At 28.3% G+C, this 19008-nt stretch overlaps 2 protein-coding genes across 3 annotated transcripts; both read right to left on the bottom strand.

Annotated features, from left to right (window-relative positions):
• Positions 1-263: 263 nt before the first annotated feature.
• On the bottom strand, positions 264-7930 carry LOC105430903 (aminopeptidase N-like). Its single transcript, XM_011644681.2, has 13 exons — positions 7826-7930; positions 7110-7600; positions 6052-6513; positions 5677-5860; positions 5246-5402; positions 4886-4967; positions 4185-4534; positions 3185-3462; positions 2780-2964; positions 2327-2653; positions 2162-2231; positions 1812-1925; positions 264-676 (listed from the first exon to the last, which is right to left on the bottom strand). The coding sequence occupies exons 2-13, from the start codon at positions 7598-7600 to the stop codon at positions 542-544; spliced, it is 2835 nt and encodes a 944-aa protein (XP_011642983.2). The 5' UTR covers positions 7826-7930; the 3' UTR covers positions 264-541.
• A 488-nt stretch (positions 7931-8418) lies between these two features.
• On the bottom strand, positions 8419-18230 carry Smurf (SMAD specific E3 ubiquitin protein ligase). Of its 2 annotated transcripts, none has more exons than XM_025219255.2 (12): positions 18011-18230; positions 16986-17024; positions 16806-16914; positions 16592-16725; positions 15520-15784; positions 14976-15448; positions 14623-14872; positions 14378-14541; positions 13771-13961; positions 13248-13645; positions 12697-13157; positions 8419-12613 (listed from the first exon to the last, which is right to left on the bottom strand). In XM_025219255.2, the coding sequence occupies exons 1-12, from the start codon at positions 18063-18065 to the stop codon at positions 12426-12428; spliced, it is 2727 nt and encodes a 908-aa protein (XP_025075040.2). In that variant the 5' UTR covers positions 18066-18230; the 3' UTR covers positions 8419-12425. The 2 variants fall into 2 exon arrangements, with proteins under 2 accessions (XP_025075040.2, XP_011642980.2); XM_011644678.2 differs by having other exon boundaries at positions 14378-14544; positions 18011-18228.
• Positions 18231-19008: the final 778 nt, after the last annotated feature.

Here is a 19008-nt window from a genome sequence, read left to right as displayed (position 1 = left end):
GTGCGACGATCAATTTCAGAAATAATACTAAATTGAGATTGTTAGAAGCCATTTTTGATAATAATTTTAATAGATAACTAATTTCTCAAAATTTGTTAATAAAAAGTTAATAAAAACTCAAATAAATAAACTTGTAAACTTAAATAAACTTATTTTTTAAGAGATATCAATTCAAAGCTCCTCTTTCCGTTTTATAAGAAAATATATGTTTCCGGCTTATACCTTTACTTGCTCAAAATTATTTCTTATATTAAAAAGGCTGATTATTATGTTCAAATAGATATATTCAAATTAATTAAATAAAAAATGTTTACAATAGATAGATACTATAAAATAATTATAATATTTAAATTATAATTATATACATATATAATTATATACATATGTTATCAAAAATTTGTCAATCGACAAGAATAAATTTGTTGTCATTATATTTCACAACCTTCCATACAGTTAAATGTAATATTATTTACAATACAATACAATATAATACAATGTAATATTCCATAATTTTTACGGAAGGAGATGTAGGGAAAGAAATTTATACATATTTATTTATATAATAATTTACATGTTTTTGGATTTCAGATCGGCGTCTATCGATCTTTTGTTGAACCACCATAAATAGTAAGACATTAATCTGCCGCTTTATATTTTCTTCTATAATTTTATTGAACTGTAATATCATTTTAATATATGTAAGTAATATATATAAGTAAGTATATACATTGTAAAATATCTAATTTTTAAACTACAAAGTAAATTATTGATATCTAAAGATGATGATATTGTAACTGTATTACATTTCTATTGTGTCACATGGATTTATATCCAGTTATAATTGCATGATATTACATAGACAGTTGAAGAAATTAAATTAAGTAGAAAAGTATGTTTTATCCTAATGCGCGTTTTACTGTTACAATTATTAAAAATAAATTAAAATTCTAGAAATAAGCATGCATGTTAGATGAAAAGAAAGCGCTGTTAAAAATAACTATCCAATATTATATATTATTCGCTCTTGCTATAACTTCTTGTAAATCATACAATCAAATAGTTATATGTATAGCTAATTATTAATGTGAGTAACCTCATCGCGCAAAGGCACGCTCAATCGTGAATTTTTATTAATTGTTTTTTTAATTAAAACTTGGCTCTCTCGAGCGGCCAACTCGGTTTTATGATATCTTAGACGAGAAATGACTTTCTTGCGACATATAGCTTCATTTATTAACTTTCTCATAAAAATATAATAATTTCGTGTTCCTGAAATTTCTAAAATCAAACTGAAACATTTGTCCGATCTGTCATGTAGAAGTGTAAAATAATTTTTGAAAAAATGAGTCATTTTTCAGCCATTCTCAAATGATAATTGATTATGGTTGCAACATGATCCATTATTTTAAAAATTATTTTAAAAATTATTTTAAACTTTTAGATGACAGATTTGAAATATTTCAGTTTCCTTCAAATTTTAGAAATTTCATGATCACGAAATTATTATGTTATTAAGGAAAAACAAAAAGATAAAGCTATTTGTTGCAAAAAAATTATTGTAGATTATTTCTCGTCTGTGATAAGTCAATATATCTGCAGCGAGAAAATCAAGCTTTAAGGTGTTACAAAAATTATAAATTAATAGAAACCTTTTGTACTCAGTTCAATCCATTGTAACTGCTATTTTAAAATAAATAATGAGGACTCCATATAAACATATATGATAAACAGAATTACATGAGTTTACAACAAATTTTAATATGGAATTGGTTTTATATAAATGAAATAATATTTTTGAATTGTGTACATACCCGTTTTGTTTCTTCTGTGTTAAAAAATACTATTTTTGAACCAAAATAATCAGAATTAAAGTGAAAAGTTAGGTGTCCTTTTCTCGTTGTCATATCCTCGGCAAATCTTTTTGCCTAGAATACATTATTTTACATAAAACGTACATGAAAATACATAACTTTTCGTTTTCTACAAAGTAGAATGTAAATAATAAAATTTATTTTATTTTTATATTTTTTTTTATACAATTTGTACTTCTTGATAAAATTAATTTGAAATGTTTTGGTAAAGGAACATATTATTTACAAGAGAAGTTTAATATAAAAATGTAAGAGAATTTAATAAAAATATTATGTTTAATAATATTTACCTCAGTAAGTTGTGCCTCAGAATAAGCATTATTTATGATAGTTATTAAGATTGCAATTTCATTAATTTCTCTAGAAAAACAAAACACATATAGTAAAATAGTTTTTTCAGTGCATATATAAATCTTAGTGATTGTAAAAAATATTTATAAAAATGATAATATTACTTTAGTTTAATTTTTTCCCAATGGCTTATTATGACGTGAAGTAACTTGTCTTTAGCATGTCTCAGAATAACATCAAAGAATACGCTAATGCAGTTTCTAACAATAATATTTTTTCTTGAATTATTTTCTGAAGAAAGATTTTTGCCTAATACAGCAAGTTGAATATCAGAAGTTTTATTAGTGCAGGCCAAATATTCTAATATTTTCGAATCATTCGTTTCAAAAATGTCATTCAAATTATGAAACACTTTCGAAAAAGAAGTTGTAGATATCGACAAACCATTACAATATGTCCATTTTCTCCACCATGGTAAAAGATAGTTACTTCTGAAAACAACATTCAAGAGAGTGTGACACGATTTCAATTTATTCAAAGATATATGAAGTATTAAATATAAAAATTATGAAATATATAAAATATATAATATAAAAAGACATTATAGGAATATTTACGTCTTATTCGATAAATGCCATTCCAATTTTCTCTCAGCCATTTTCTTACATTCAATATCACCAAGAACACATGCCCATTTTACAGCTTCCTGCTTTAAACATTTAGTGAGATCGTCTTCATCAATGTTGAACTCCTCGTAACCTATTTTTTGGAGGAGTGGACGCAATAGGCCGAGTATTTTTGTCTAATACACAGAAAAGTAAGTATTAACTTTTATTAATAGATTTTTCTAAAAATTATCTATTTAAGTTAATTTATAAAAGCAATAAAAACTTTTAATACTTTTAATTATTTTTTAATTTCAATCATTATTTTTTAAATATAATTTAATTTATTAATAATTGAATTAATATAATCAATAGTGTATCAACTTTAGGATCTTCTTTTTCGTAAGATCTTTTTACCTTGAAATGAATACTTTCATTAAACGGTATAATGAATGACATACGTTCCATAGCTTTAAACATGGGATACCATGCTATATAATCTAATTCTTGATGTAAGTATGCTACAAGATACCAGAATGTGGCAGGTGAATCAAATTCGCCTGTTGTTACAAAATGAAACGTATCATCAATGATTTGAGCACGATTGAGGACATGAATATTCGTATAATTCTTGGTATGAAGATATCCTCCAATTTCTAACAAGTCATTTTTTTGATAATTTACACGATAATATCCTATTATACAAAAAGCAAATGTTAAATGTCCGTCGTTATATTGTTTTGATATTATATTTAAAATAAATCATTTCCTAAATGTAATTTTTTTATTTCAAGAAATGTTTGCAAAAATTGTTTCTATGATAAATTTTCCACGATTACAAATAAATAAAATATAATGTAATGTTAATATTATGTAATGTTTATGAAATAATGTAACATTAAATTTTATGTTAAATAAAATTAAATTTTATATGGAGTATTGAATATATACTTATATACAAGATGGTAATAGAAAATTTTTTGCAAAATTTGTCTTTATAAATCATACATTTTTCAATTAAAGTACTGTCAAAAATCTTGATTAATAGTGCGTGTATGTAATTTACACACACACACACACTCACCCACACACACACACACACACACACACACACACACACACACACACACACACACACACACATTTTTTTAAAATTAGTTCCATTTAAATCTTGAAATAAAAAATTATTTTAATATAAGTTAATAACTTTGGAAAATTTAGATAATTACAAAATACTTGACTTAATTAATTAAACGTTAATAAAAATTTTAGAATTACAGAAGGTTGATGTAGAAAATAACGAAAATTTTTCTTTCTTTACATTTAGCAAGCTTGGTTTCATAAAAGGATTCAATTAATGGCTACATTACTGAATAATTTATTCAGTAATGTAATAAAATATTAGAATATTATTTACCAGTCTGTTGCAGATTAAGTAGCAACCATGTAACATATGGGAACACAAATGTCAGTCTTACTACACTTTTAAAGTATATCCAAAACTTTGGTAAAATATTATGGAAATTAGGTTTTGGTAGCCTAATGTATGTCACTGGTATTTTGAATGTTCCAGACATATTTTCCATTATTACATTAAGTTTCTTCGTATTGCTATTAAGCTCTGTGTGTGATTTAAGAACAGGGTATTGCTTTTTCTTTACCCAAGGATCCATCAGGTTTTTCAAAGAAATATATCCTCTGTCCGTATTCTGCTGTTTATCCAAAACAGATTGCATCAGATCCCAGAAATCATCTAAATTACTCCATCTAAAAATATTTCCATAATTTAATTTTACTTACAAAACAATCAGTTTAAAAGATACTAAATTTACGATGAGATGTTTGAAGATTTAACAAATGTCACTTATAATATTTATAGTAAAAAATATTTAGAGAGAATTTTTATAACTCGATCCACTTACACACAAGCACTGAAAAATTATCAGACTTCCTATATGTTATAAATCACATAGAATATATCGAAAAAGCAGTAAAATATGACAAATTATTATATAACAGAGTTGAGATTTCATCAAAAGCTATCAAAAAAACGATAATTATTTCTTTTGATGGAAAAAAAGGAAGCAAAAGAGACAGACAAATATGATATATACTTACTGTTTTTTCATGTATACTTTTATACCTTCTAGAAAAATTTCTTCTTTTAATACATACTGCAGCATACGCAATATACAAGGTGCTATAACAAAAAAGAACATTAAAAATAAAATGTATATATAAATAAACTAAATAAGATATAAATAAATTTACCAATAATAAATTTATCAATTAAATATCTTGCACTTTTAGGATAATAACTTTTTAAAAGTCTCATAGATTTTAATTCTATCTAAGTATCGTTTTACTTATGTAAATTAAATTTAAAAAAATGAAGAAAATAAAATAAAAAGTTACTTTCTAAACAGTATCTAAATAATTTTGCAATTATATTAATGTTGCTTATTTAACATTATGTACCTTTTATATAATAGACAAAAGAGAAGAGAGAATCAATTTCAGAAATACTGTTAATCTGTGATGTAAGAGGATTCATAATTTGTCCATCGTCCAAATGGAGAGATTCGTGTTGAGTTCGTACCACAAATAAATCCAACGAACGAAAACTTGGCATAATCTAGACATTGAGATATTTTAATTATATTATTTAACTAAGTGATATCATTATCAAACAAATTCGCATTAGGAAAACAATAAAAATAGTTGAAAATGTTATAAATAAATTTTAATATAATACATATGCAACGAAATTGTCTTATTATTCTGAGAAAAATATTATAAGAGTATATCTAAAGAGTATATCTATTTATTTTATTATTTCAATATAAGTATAAGTATGTGTTTTGTTTTTAAAGTATTTGATAAGTATTACTACCGACGTTAGGAATTACCTTATTAATCGTATATATCCCAAACAACGTGGAAATACCTTCGTTCAACCACATATAGGACCACCATGATGGAGTAACTCTAATATCAAACAATTTACTAATCACTTTACGTCCTATTAAATGTGATATCTCAATTTTGCGCGCAATGGGATCTATTATATCACTGTAGATAATATCTTCTTCTCTAAAAACCGATTATAAATTTTATCGTTATATGTTTAATTCAAATCAAAAGTATTTATATGTGCATCTGCTATCTTCTACCAATATCATTATCTACTACATTTAGCAACTTTATCTATTCTGTAATTGTCTGTTTTGTTATAAAGATGTAGAAATTTATTTGTATATATTTTTCTTTAAAAACATATATACCTATAAAATACAAAGTTCAATTTATCCATGCCATCGGTTTTCAAACCTGCGATCGTAAAGTGATTTGCTAATAAATATCCTTCTTGTAATTGCCAATCGGCTTCAACAGTATGTGTAACATTTGCAATATAATTAAATGCAAAAATTTGATCTTGTATCGTCAGCTTTCTGCACCATAATCTCTGAACGATTTTCATGGAATTCATGAAAATATAGTCATTCCGATCAAATAACAAAATTGCCATGCGATAACTTGGTATTTTAGAAATTTTAAAGTGTGTCACTACTACATCCTTAACGTCTGTCGAATGGACTTTAGGAACAGAAAGTGTATTTGATAAAGCAGTATAATTTTTATGATGCTTTATATAAATGCTAAAATTAGTTTTTATTCCTGGCTCATCCCAGCATGGAAATACACGTCGCATTCCTATCGCCGAATTATCTGATGCGATAAACCACCTACATATTTTTAATAATTTTGTTGGTACATTATATAAGAATAAATTTTTAATTTGTATAGACATTGGAAATATAAAAATTGAAGAAATTATAAATGTTTGTTAATGGAAGCGTTTTTTTCCGGTTGTTAAATTAATTACGAAATATGCCTTTCCTTTTTTATGATTTTTTTTTAGTATTTTTTTAGTATAGTATTTACAGTTTGATACTATTAATTTACTTGTAACAGCTATAAACTGTGAATAATATAAAATTGAAATATTGATATACTAAAGGATTTCAATGCTATAATGTCTACATATAATAAATTAGTTTAACAGTACGTCTTTGAGGAAAGGGAAATTTTATTTTATATGTTTCTTGTTTTCTCCAAACTTTTTGCAGAATATTTATGTGATCTAAATGTATATTTTAAAACTATTAATTATTGCCAAATCTTCTTAAATATTATAGTTACTGTTATGCTCTTTATATGTTTTGGAAATTTTTATTACGTATATTACATAACGTGAATTGTTAATTTTGCTAATGGATATAGTTAATAGACTGTTTTTAATTATAACTAAATTAACTTAAATAAGTATTTTTATACTCACTTTTTATCTCCTACTTCATTTATATATGAAATCTTGACAAATCCTCCAATGTCATTAGAAATGATACCGTTAAATGTTATATTCAAAGTATATGTATCAGGTATTAGAAAAGAAGTAAACTTAAAAATAACAAGTTGCATTTCTTTAATATAGGAAATAGTAGGTGCATCATATCTTATTATATTATCAATAATAGTTTTGGTCAATGAGACCTGACTTATGTTCAAATTCATTGAACGCAAAAATATGTCTTGTGTAATGTTGAATATATTAATGTCGATAATACATATTCCATGGAAAATATCTTTTTCGGTGTCTAATTCTAATTCAATAGTATATCTTAACGGTAGTATTGTATACAAATGAAAATCGGCTACATATTCAGCATTTTCCATGTAGAATTTAGAGTTTGCATTTCCATCGAGAGGAAGAGCATAAATAATTATTATATTGCTATATAATAACAAATTTATGAATTCCATGAGATCCATCTAAACAGATTGTTGCTATTTGGACACATGTATCATAGAAAACAAGAATACGAAATTGAATTGTATTGTAAAAACTCTATTTTTTAAAACTTCTATTCAAAACTTAATATATGAATCTTCTTTCAAATAATTAATTTTATACTGTAAGATTGTAATAAAAAATAGATATCTAAAAAATTTAAAGCAATTTTAAAGCAAATTTAAAGCAAAACTAATAGTACTTACCGTTATAAATGGATGACAATGTATATATATTCACAGAATAACGATCTTCCCGTTTCGACAATTTGCTATAAAGTGACAATTGTGACAACAAACATCGATATTTATAAAAGATTATTTCATATTCATAATATAAAATATGAAGTAAACATAGCTAGTTTTTCTCTCATTGCTGCTGAGTAATAGAAATAATATTTAAAAATTTAAAAAAATTAACACATAAAAGGTTAACAAATATTTAAACATTGATAGATTTTATGCTTTGTATATTTTATTAAAATATACATTCCGCTCGAAATACAAAAGGAAAAGTTATATACACTTGTTTCCTAAAAAAATTGCGCAATTAATGTATACAATAGCATCAAATATAATTACCTGATAATAATATATCTGCAGTAATATAATAGTATGCATAATCTCGCATAATTCTAAATACAAAAGAGGTGACCATTTATAAATTAGTTATAAAGGATTGTAAATTAATTACATACATATTAATTGACAATTTGCATTTAAAATTGTTATACGAAATAAAGAAATAACAGAAATGCTAAATTAATCTTAGTTTGCGAAAGCTAAATTCAAATTCCTCGTTATTTTTTTTTTTTTGGTTGTAACACTTTTCTTCATATTCTTCATACTAATCAATAACTTATTCTTGATTAAAGAAAAAAACAAGTTTTTCCAAGGACCAAGAGATACTTTGACCAAGTCAACATTAGAGAAGAGAATAGTATTTATAATTAACTTTATTAATTATTTTTTACTTCTTGTAATATTATATCTTGTAATATTTTATCATTTACTGATATTCCTCGTTGTATTAATTGCAAAGTTCTAATATAAGTATGTACGGGATAAAGCTGTCATTTCTGTAAATAAATGCAATATCATTTTGTGAGTATAGGCTTTTCCTTACTTGATCCTAAAAATATTTATAGAACCAGCAGAATGAATCAGTAAACAATTAAAAAGCGATTAAAATTAGTTGGTAATTTAGAATAAAATAAATTGTTAATTTTTAATGTATTTCAGTTTACATAAATCTCTGTGAAATATATATATGTACGTATTCTATGTGAATTCTAAATATTGTCACACTCGATGTCTTTTTCTTAATTTCTTTTTTTAACTTTTAAATCATTTTTTATTATTTATTCAATAAGTAACAGAGTAATCCTTCTGTCATGTAAGAGTTTTACTACACGGAAATTAGTGTTCTATATATATATATATAAAACAACTATTAAATTAATATAATTCGTAAAGTATATACAAACTACATTCTGATAACGTATTTTATTTTATTTTTTTATAATAACGTCTATCAAAATTGAAAAGTATTACTACTTATTAAAAAAGAGATATTAATATGATGATAAGTTATTAAAATATTGCAAATTGTGTTCAATAACTTAGTTATCTCGAAACATATGTAAATAAATTTTGGATAAAAAATATTTAATTTTTCAGGATACTTCTTTGGCTGCTTTTTGCTTGAAGCATAATATTATTACTTTGTCATTTTTAACCACTAATGTAATCGTCATAATATAAACTGACAATTGTAACACATATATATATATATATATATATATATATATATATGTATTTGTTTAAATATAATTTTGAAAAAGATAGATAAAATTTATTTTATTCGAAAATATTAAAAATATACTGCAGCATTATTAAGGCCAATAACAAGGCACTTTCAAGGCCTTTATTGCTATCGATAGATCGACAAGATAACAATTAAAGAAAGCAGTGAAAAAATTATAAAAAAAATATATTATCTTTTTTACTAATAGATCCATATATTGAGTTAAAAGATTTAATATAAAAAATTACTTTTAAAAAATAAAAATAAAAATAAAAATCCATTATTCTTTAACATTCTTCTTAACATTTTTCTGAATTTGACGAAAGATTTCGTTGAACCTTTCTTATATCTTCGTCACTTTCCTTAACTTTCCTGATATTTTATTATTTTCGAAAATAGTTCTCTTAGTTATATTATATTTGGCGCATAAAAAATTAGTGTGTTTACTGCTAGCATATATTATTATATATCACTCATAGAATATCGAAGCGTTGACTGCATCTGATAACAAAAAGCAGACTATTACATATGAGTGTTCATGTACATTTTAAATTAAGGCAACAGATATAGACATCATTAGAGGTGTCCGTTTTATCCGAACGATAATGTTAGATTAGCGCTACAGCATTAGCGTTAGCTGTTTCCATTATTCTACTTGAGTAATAGCTACGTTTCCCGTTATAGCAAGTATTCAATATTCAGACCATATTTCAGACATTAAAAATGAATGATTTTGAATGACTTTACACTCAGAAAAAGTGCGAAACGCATTATTCAAGAAATAATTAACAAATTATATATATATATATATATATATGTGTGTATATGTATGTACACATACACGCATATATATATATATATATATATATATACATATACATATACATATATACATATATGTGATATATGTACATATGTACCGTGTGTATAAAAATGAATATAAAATTATGTATTAATTCTCTAGATTCAAAAAACAGATTTTGAGTGCCCTTTCTCATTGGCATGTTTTTCATCTATGATATGTTTCATCACAGTTTTGTGCATAATACAAATATAATAATGCAATTATCATTATACAAAACAATGATGCATTAGATATTTTTACAACAGCGTCACATGCTAAACTAAATGAAAAATGTATGAGATAAGAATGTAGCGCTATATCTTACTAAAAGCAGTTTAGTAAGGTATAGTCATGTTTCGTGAAGTTCTCAAACAAAAGAGTCAGTTCGATCGAAACATTTTAAGCTTACATAAACCCGTCGAATGAACTCTTTCCTTAAATAAATATGCTCTTAAATTAAAGCTAATGTACACGATTTTAATTGTCATTGTTAAAATCCGATCACTGTCTGATTCGCACGCGAAACGCTATTACATTACTCTATTATATTAATATCTAATAAATTATTTACATTTTGTTAACGCACTCGGTGACATTAACTCTTAATAAGCAACAATAATCTTTTTGCTGCATAGATTGCGCAGCAATCATGTTTTACCGATTACGTTACGGAAACTCCGAACGAAAGTGTCATAATCTCGAAAAAATATACGTGATTAATTTTAAAGCATTAATTATGTTCGCGATTAACCAATATATTCTAATGGAATTATCCAAATAAATAAAATATATATTAATTTACAAGGTGGGCCTAAATAATTGAAAGGAGTTTATAAGCTAAAGACTTTTTCTTTGTTTTGTAAACTCGAGGGCTCAAAAAAAATTTATTATATTATTTTAATTTATTTTTCACTATAGACTCACTCCTCAGTTATAATATGTACTTGATTCCATTCTGTTTTACTATTTTTATTTGTTATCCCAAATTGAAGATTTAACACCTAAGTAAAAATATATGTCAATATATAGCAATATTATCTTTTTGTCATTTTTATATTTTTCATAAATTATAACAATTTTTATTTAACACTTGCGTTCAGAATTATACACACATATATACAAACTCTCTATTTCTTTTCTAGGACAACAAGGTCCAATAATACATTTTAGAATACTAGATTTTCATCATTTTGTCTAGCTGATGTCTGCCCCTTACGAATGAGCGAATTTTATATTTATATGTATTTTTCGCTCGCAATACTAAATCCTATTATTAAATAGATATGGAATTAATTGACTGTGCAGTTTGTTATGATACTTATTGTAAAATGAAATTGAAAACTTCCAAATGTAAATGTAAATTGATTTCCTGTCATATATTGCTTCGTTTACTACGAGATTCTCGGTACTACTCGTTTTATATTTTAATAAAAAAATTTATATGAAGATCATAGAATAATTATTATCGTAACTTTTGGAAGATTTCATCTTTCACAAATACTTGTGCATGCTTTTATCATGTGCATCCTATATACTATAATTCAAATAAGAAAGCTGAATTTCAATGAATTAAACAAACTTAGTGATTTAATTTGATAAAGATTTGAATCAATAAGAACTTTGATAAGTGTATTTGTGCGTAAGTAGAATAATTGAAATATTCATTAGAAAAAGATAATAATTCTCATACATTTAAACAAGTAATAAATAAATATTTATATATGTATAAATACAAAATGTGTCAAAAGCCTGGAGACTTGATTTAAAAGCCAATGTAATTATTTATTTTCAGAAATCATTATCCAAATTTATGTCCAAAAAGAGATATGTAAGATATATGTATGAGATATGTAAGATATGCAAGACTTCTAATTGTAAGGCCATTTAAATATTGGTATAACACGAAACAATTTCGCTTCGTATATACAGCTCATGTATTAATGCTATAAAACTCATTAGATCTCATTGAATCTCTGTAAGGTTTATTGGATTTTCCAAAGTTTCTTTTTAATGTTTTATAAAAAATAAATATAATTTTCTCTCTTCTTTTATCAAAATTTATAGAGTATTATCTATTATGGAAATTTAGAATTGTCGAAATGTGTATCAGAAGCGTGATAGAAACGCTTAAGCTAAAGCTGTATTAATCGTACCGATCACTCGACAGCGAAGCCACAAGTTTCTTCTACTGCTTGCGTAAGTTTGTCAAGCATCTTTTGATAAGTCGGATAATTCTGTGGTATGTCTATTCTATTAAAACATGTATGCGCTTTGGGTAGATTTTCGCTCGGAGCATCAACGGCATGGATCGTGAAAAGTCGTGGACCCGCAGCTCCTGTCGATCCTATATAATCAAATATGATACATGACATTATTTACATATTATATTTTTAATGTAATCTGTCTAAATATAAAATAAGCATTTACCTTGTAGTGCCTTGAATCCTTGTAAGGGAACTCTCGAGCTGCCAGTAACGAATTGAAGCAACCTCGCCCTCATTTCTTCACCATATGATTCCACTATCTGCCAAAACCATTGCACAACCGGTGTATCGGGTGTACAATGTTTGAGCCGAGTATGCATCTTCCAATCATTTATATCGATAGTACCCAAACCGCCAATAACTAATTCCAATTCACGCTCATCGAACGGTCTTAGTAAGAGGGGAGGTATCAATTCGTGAAATCCTTTCTGCAGCGCTAAGAATTGTTGTTCGATTCCACGCATGAATCGATAGTTTACGTATAAACGAACGTATTCTCTCTTATTCTCTTCCGTCACCAGAATGTCTTTACCACCTGGCTTTAGCTCGTGATTTTTCAATACTCCGAAACTACTGTGTTCTACAGAAAACGTGGCGTCCAACACGCCGTCTATGCTATTTTCCCTGATAATGTAAAATATAGTAAATTAAAAATTTTTTTTTATTATCTTCAGAAACATTGATAAAATCTTTGTAAGTAAACATGTTACTTACAACATCCACGTGAGACTTCTGTGTAATTCTGGATCAACTCCTTCTATATCGCTCAATGTTATAGCTTTATTGAGCAACATTTTATAAAACGGAGTCGTGAAACCGCCATCAATGTGATGACCGTGAAAAACAGCGATACCTATAATTCTGCCGGCAAAGTGAAAGTACGATAGGTGTTCTGGATTTATTCCTGAATCCGGATTAATTTGAAGAGTATAATTGTCATCTCTCGAATATTGAAAGAGTCCATATTGTGGATTCAGCATTTCATGAGACAATAAATATAACCATTCGCGTGCCACGCCGCCATAATCAAGACCTTCTTCACCGCGGAATTTTACCATAAGCCTTTTGCGCATATCTTTTGGGCGCATTTTCATAATCAGCCTATACGATTCCTGTAAGAACGAGAAATATTATTCATAAACTAAATATTCCCGTAAAACAAGATGTTTTTCTTTCATGTTAATGATATTCAAAATATTTTTGGATACAAATATGTAGATGTTTAACGTTTGCGTACTTCGAATATTTCATTTCTCGACACCTCCAATCTACAATGCCCACTCTGAGGCTGAAGAGCATTCAATTCCGCTCGAAGGCATTTCAACTTTGCCACTAAATCACGTTTATATTTCGGAAGAAGCTCATTGTCCATAAGCTCCTTCGGCAATTCCGACACTGTTTGAGCATTTTGAGACGAAGCGCTTTCCACTGAAATGCAAAGAAACGCTTGTTACACCGATCGCACTATCCACATATACTCACGGAATTAAAAATCCCGATGTTTACGATAATGCGCCCTGATGAACAAGACTCTTCCAAAATGAAATGGCATTTTGCCCGAATGACAAAATAACCGAGACTGATTACTGGGTCAGATTCACGGTTATTGCATAGATAACTACGCTCACAGATAAGATAAAATTGTGAAACGTACATAAATGTTCTTTTGTTTTGTTTTTGCGTGGAAATGAGTAGATTATGCGATCCATATTGTGCAAAAATTATCAAAATACATAAGACTTACGTAAGTCAAGGATGTACGCGCTTCGGTTATTCTACATTGTAAAATCTATTTTTCTTTTCTAAAGAAAATACGTTTGAAAAGAAATTTTGTGTTTACTCACTCGTTGGAGAATTGTTGTTACTTCCGTTTTCATTTCTCGTTGATTGCTGCGGCGTGGTAGGCTGAACTATCGATGAATTCGTTGTATCCGCCTCGGCGGTTTCGCTCGTTACCGAATTGTTTGCATTATTCGCCGTTTGATTGTTCATGTTGTTATTTTGCCTCCTACTATCGATAAAATAATAATTTTACATTTTTACGTAATCTCATTTATATATTTTTATTTTATTATTTTTCCGTGCTTACTTCAATAGATTGCTTATTATTTGACTGGACAGCCTGGGATCGGTGAATTGCGTTGTCCTGTTATTGTGATCTACGAAATATACTCGTCCACTTTGGGTCTGTCTCATTTCCCAACCGCTAGGAAGAGGTCCAAGCTCATTCGCCAATTCGTTAGCTTGCAAGTCACGCGGAATCCTCGGGTCATGCCAGGTAGAAGATCCAGTTGGTATGTGATAGAAATATACTTGACCTTGTTGAGTTTTCCTCATTTCTACAAGAGTAGATAGAAGCGTTTTATTATATATGTGCATTGTTTTATTTAAAAAATTTATACAAAAGTTTATATAAGAAATAAAAAAAGTCTTCATTTGTACCGTAACCACGGGGTAAGTCTGGCGGTTGTGGCGGATCAGTTCGTCTATCATGACTCAACATGACGCTATTTCTGTTCCTGTTATTGCGATTGGGCCTTCGAATTTGACCTCCATTGTTAAGACCACGTTCTACTCTTCCGTTCACGTTTTGATTGCCATTTTGTTCATCGGTGCCTCTGACGGCGCGTCGCTCCCTCGCGGAGGATGCCGGCGTCGTCACATTTCTTATATTGTGCTGATTATGATTCTGCTGTTGCTGCTGCGTCGGAGTGTTTCTTGGGGTGTTTTGCGCCGAACCGTCTCGACTGGGTGTTTGATTGAGTGTCTCGGCCCCGCTGTTCCATTCGGGTGACGCATGTCTTGCAGGACTTTCCTCGTTTCTTACATTCGGTGAACTGGCGCTACTACTGGGAGATGTAGGCTCTGACAACGGTGGTGGTTCCGGAGTTGTTGATATAATAGCATTGTTAGGCCTGTCAACGATATCACTCGAATAAATTTATATCGTATGTATCACACTTTGATAGTAGATGTCGAATATTACCGAGCGTTTGGACGAATCCATTGCGTACTCTTCGTGTGATGATTTACGTAGTAAAGTCGACCACTTTCCGTTCTTCTTTCCTCCCAACCATCAGGCAAATCATTTGGACAACTCAAATCTCCAAGTACGTCAACCACGGCATTATGACCGACCGTATTGCTAACGGCACCGTTGTGACCATCTCGCGACATCAGAGATACTACAATTTGTCCTTTCACAACGTCCGTGTCATCGGAATGAGCCTTGCATAAGTCCAAACGTTGATCTAAGAAAATATATATCGTAAATCCTATCGTAATCCTTGAAAACATAATTTAATATATAAAATAATATTTTATTTTTATTTTATTTTTAAAATTAAAAAATATATATTTCTTATCTGTATCTGTAATAGATTTTATATTTAGAGAGAGAGACAATTTTAATTTATTTTGAACCATTTAAAATCAAGTGTTTCTTTAAATTTTTTAAATTATATATTAGAGATTATTTTTTAAGTATTGTAAGTATTGGATTGTAATAAGAGCGATTCTGATTAATTTTATTTTGCTAAATACAAATTTGAAAACTAATCTATGGTTATTGATTTCATTAAAATTTATTTTATTTTTACTTTATTTTATTTCACAGATAATTATCTCGCTAAATATATTAAATAACAAAAATTAAATAAATAACATGATAATGTACTAGATTATTATTTTATCACTTCTAAACATTTTTTTACATATTCATTGTTTTGCTGAAATAAAGAACAGTTATTCTATAATATTTTTATTCATGTATCGGCCATTTTTAAATTTAATAACTTTATTAATATATGGATCTTATTACAATCTTAAAAAATAAAAATTTGTTAAATTTATTTGAATAAAGATTTCAATAATACAATACTTTAAGAAAATATAAAAGAAATTTTTACTCATGAAAGTAAATTATTTTTAAATTATTTTTAATTTTATTTCTCGCGCCTATACATTTGCCTATTAACCGCAAAATGCTATTATATGTTTTTTTGTTTTATTAAAATTAAAAGTTAATTATGTAATATAAAAGAAGTACAAATACATACATCCTGTATCTTTAAGTCTTTGGATAGTGTTTGATAATATGCGTACACATCCTAGGAACCCTCCATTTTGTTTCTTATGAAATTTTCTATAATTCCACACTGATATGGTAATTCCATCGTTCTTTCCGATATATCTACATAAAGAGATAATAGTGATTCCTTTTCTTATGCACTCACACAAAATGTTTTCATACTCGGTTTAAAAAATACTCACAAATCATAGTGTTGATTCCATTTGGGATCAAGGGTAGCTTTACAAGTATCTGTACTATGACACTGTCCAGAACCTTCAACAGTTATTTTAGCAAAAGGGTCGGGTAAACCTAAAAAAATCATTATTTTAAATCTTTAATTTATATTCCTACTCTTATTCATTGTGAAAAGCAATACTCACGAAATAAATCCTTTCTAGCGAGATTGCGGGCACATAAAACTAAAACATATAGAACATTATGTAATTGTGTACTTTTGTAACATGCGCAAACTAGTATCGTGATAAAGCACTTCTAATATTATTAGTTTTCCATCATGCACAAATTAGTAACGATATCTACATGTTATTTATAATAAATTAATCATATATTATTTTAAAGTTTTATATTATTAATTAATCATCAATATGTTTTAATTTAAATTATTTGATAATGTGTGCAATTTAAAACATAATAAAACATAAATGTGTGCGAATAATCTAACTTCACTATCTTCTGCTTGTATCCATTCCATATTTGTTCTATTTAATTATATTTCCTGAATTATAAATATAAATAATATGATTAATCGCACAATCATGTATTTCTACTATTATAACGAAATCGATTCGAGTACGGTGTTATAATTTATGTTAAATTGTTAATTATCATTAACAATAGTTTAAAGAGACTAATTAGAAAATAATCTTATAAGTTAATTCAAAAATTAGTAAAAAAATTCACATTAGCCATGAAAAAAACAAGTTTTCTTAAGGAAATTTTGTAAGGCAAAGATATATGAAATAATATATCCGTCTTAAATTTGTATTAAATCCTCGTTCTCGTCGGTCCCCCGGAGAGTACTCGCAGGAAGGGGTCTCCCATTAGCCTTGTTGCCGAGGAAAATTAGCGCAATCGAAGGGCAAAGGAGAAGTCACGACGGAAGTCGTGTCCTTTGCCCAGGGCATGCATTGCACCTACGAGACCTCCCGGGAACCAAGCGGACGTGTGATTTGACGTTTCGCGTCGCCCGTCAGGAACCCCAACCGCCCGGGAATCGAGGAAACGAGGGCGGCGCGTGGTGCCAGGGCACGTTGGATAACGCAAAACAAAAACAGGCCGTGCGTGGGCAGGTGCCCTCGTCGTGCGTGCGGGTCGCGTCGGCCCGACTTTCACGCAAGACGAGACGCACGGACGCCCGAGGACGAGACGGCGCCGCCGCACTCACTCGTCAGACGGATCTTCATGGCCCCGTTCCTCCTGCTACCGCTCGGGTTCGACATCTTGCACGCACATTTAACGCACCGCACCGCGCATCGGCGCTATAATTGACAAATAAAATGCGGACTGCTCTCTCCTGCGAAGAGAATGCGCGACGGCGACGGTGTTCGCTGCTCGCCCGCACCATGCACATACATACACATGGACACACACACACACACACACACACACACACACACACACACACACACACACACACATACACGCGCGTATGTACGAACGCGAGTGAGAACGGTCTCTTGTCGAACGTACTATCGACTTGAAACCGCCGGTCGATTCTTAGAGCGAATCTTGCACGCGATCTCGAAAACTCTCCCGAGTTCGTGCAACGATTCACATAACGTAAGATTTACTATTTTTGTCGTAGATATAAATAAATGACGGAATGTGTGTAAGATAAGCTTTTTAGAGGAGAACGAAATTAAACGAAGAAGAAAGGGAGGGAGAAATGTTCATAGCAAATTTAATCGACTACATCACTTCTAACTGCTTTATTTCGATGTATCGAATGAAGCGATTGTACCTGTTTCTTGTGTCGCCATTGCGTGACGCGCGCGTTTACATTTAGCTGAGTTAAAGAATTAAATTGAATATTTACTAGTAATCGAGAATAGAAAAACAAACATATTTTATTTTCTCATATTAAATATTTTAAATTCTCGTTTCTACATTAAAAATCTTTTTCTACTTTAAAAACATCAATTAAATTTATTTACTCCAATATTTAATAAAAAAAACTTTATATATGTATATATAAATTAATATGCTTATATATACAAGAATAATTTAAACGTATTCTAATTAATTTAATTAGTATTTAATTAACTCAGATAAAAATTTATTAGAATTTCAAATTTATTGGAGAATTTTTAATCTAATTTTTCTAATCTAAATTATTATAATCTAATTTTTTTTTTATTTATTAAATTTCAAAACATTAATTAT

The sequence above is a fragment of the Pogonomyrmex barbatus genome, unplaced genomic scaffold (assembly GCF_055798465.1).
Source record: "Pogonomyrmex barbatus isolate J1 unplaced genomic scaffold, ASM5579846v1 scaffold12, whole genome shotgun sequence".
Taxonomy (NCBI): Eukaryota; Metazoa; Arthropoda; class Insecta; order Hymenoptera; family Formicidae; genus Pogonomyrmex; species Pogonomyrmex barbatus.
This window is presented reverse-complemented; position numbering and strand designations above follow the sequence as displayed.

Excerpts from the sequence above, each read along its gene's own strand:
- LOC105430903 (XM_011644681.2), bottom strand. The coding sequence starts at position 7,600 with ATGGATCTCATGGAATTCATAAATTTGTTATTATATAGCAATATAATA. Across the intron at positions 6,514-7,109 it reads AATGAAGTAGGAGATAAAAA|GTGGTTTATCGCATCAGATA; the intron begins GTGAGTATAAAA and ends AAAAATATGTAG. Across the intron at positions 4,968-5,245 it reads TTTTGTCTATTATATAAAAG|CACCTTGTATATTGCGTATG; the intron begins GTACATAATGTT and ends TTTTTGTTATAG.
- Smurf (XM_011644678.2), bottom strand. The coding sequence starts at position 18,065 with ATGTCGAACCCGAGCGGTAGCAGGAGGAACGGGGCCATGAAGATCCGT. Across the intron at positions 17,025-18,010 it reads CATGAAGATCCGTCTGACGA|TTTTATGTGCCCGCAATCTC; the intron begins GTGAGTGCGGCG and ends TATATGTTTTAG. Across the intron at positions 15,449-15,519 it reads TGGATTCGTCCAAACGCTCG|GCCTAACAATGCTATTATAT; the intron begins GTAATATTCGAC and ends TATCGTTGACAG.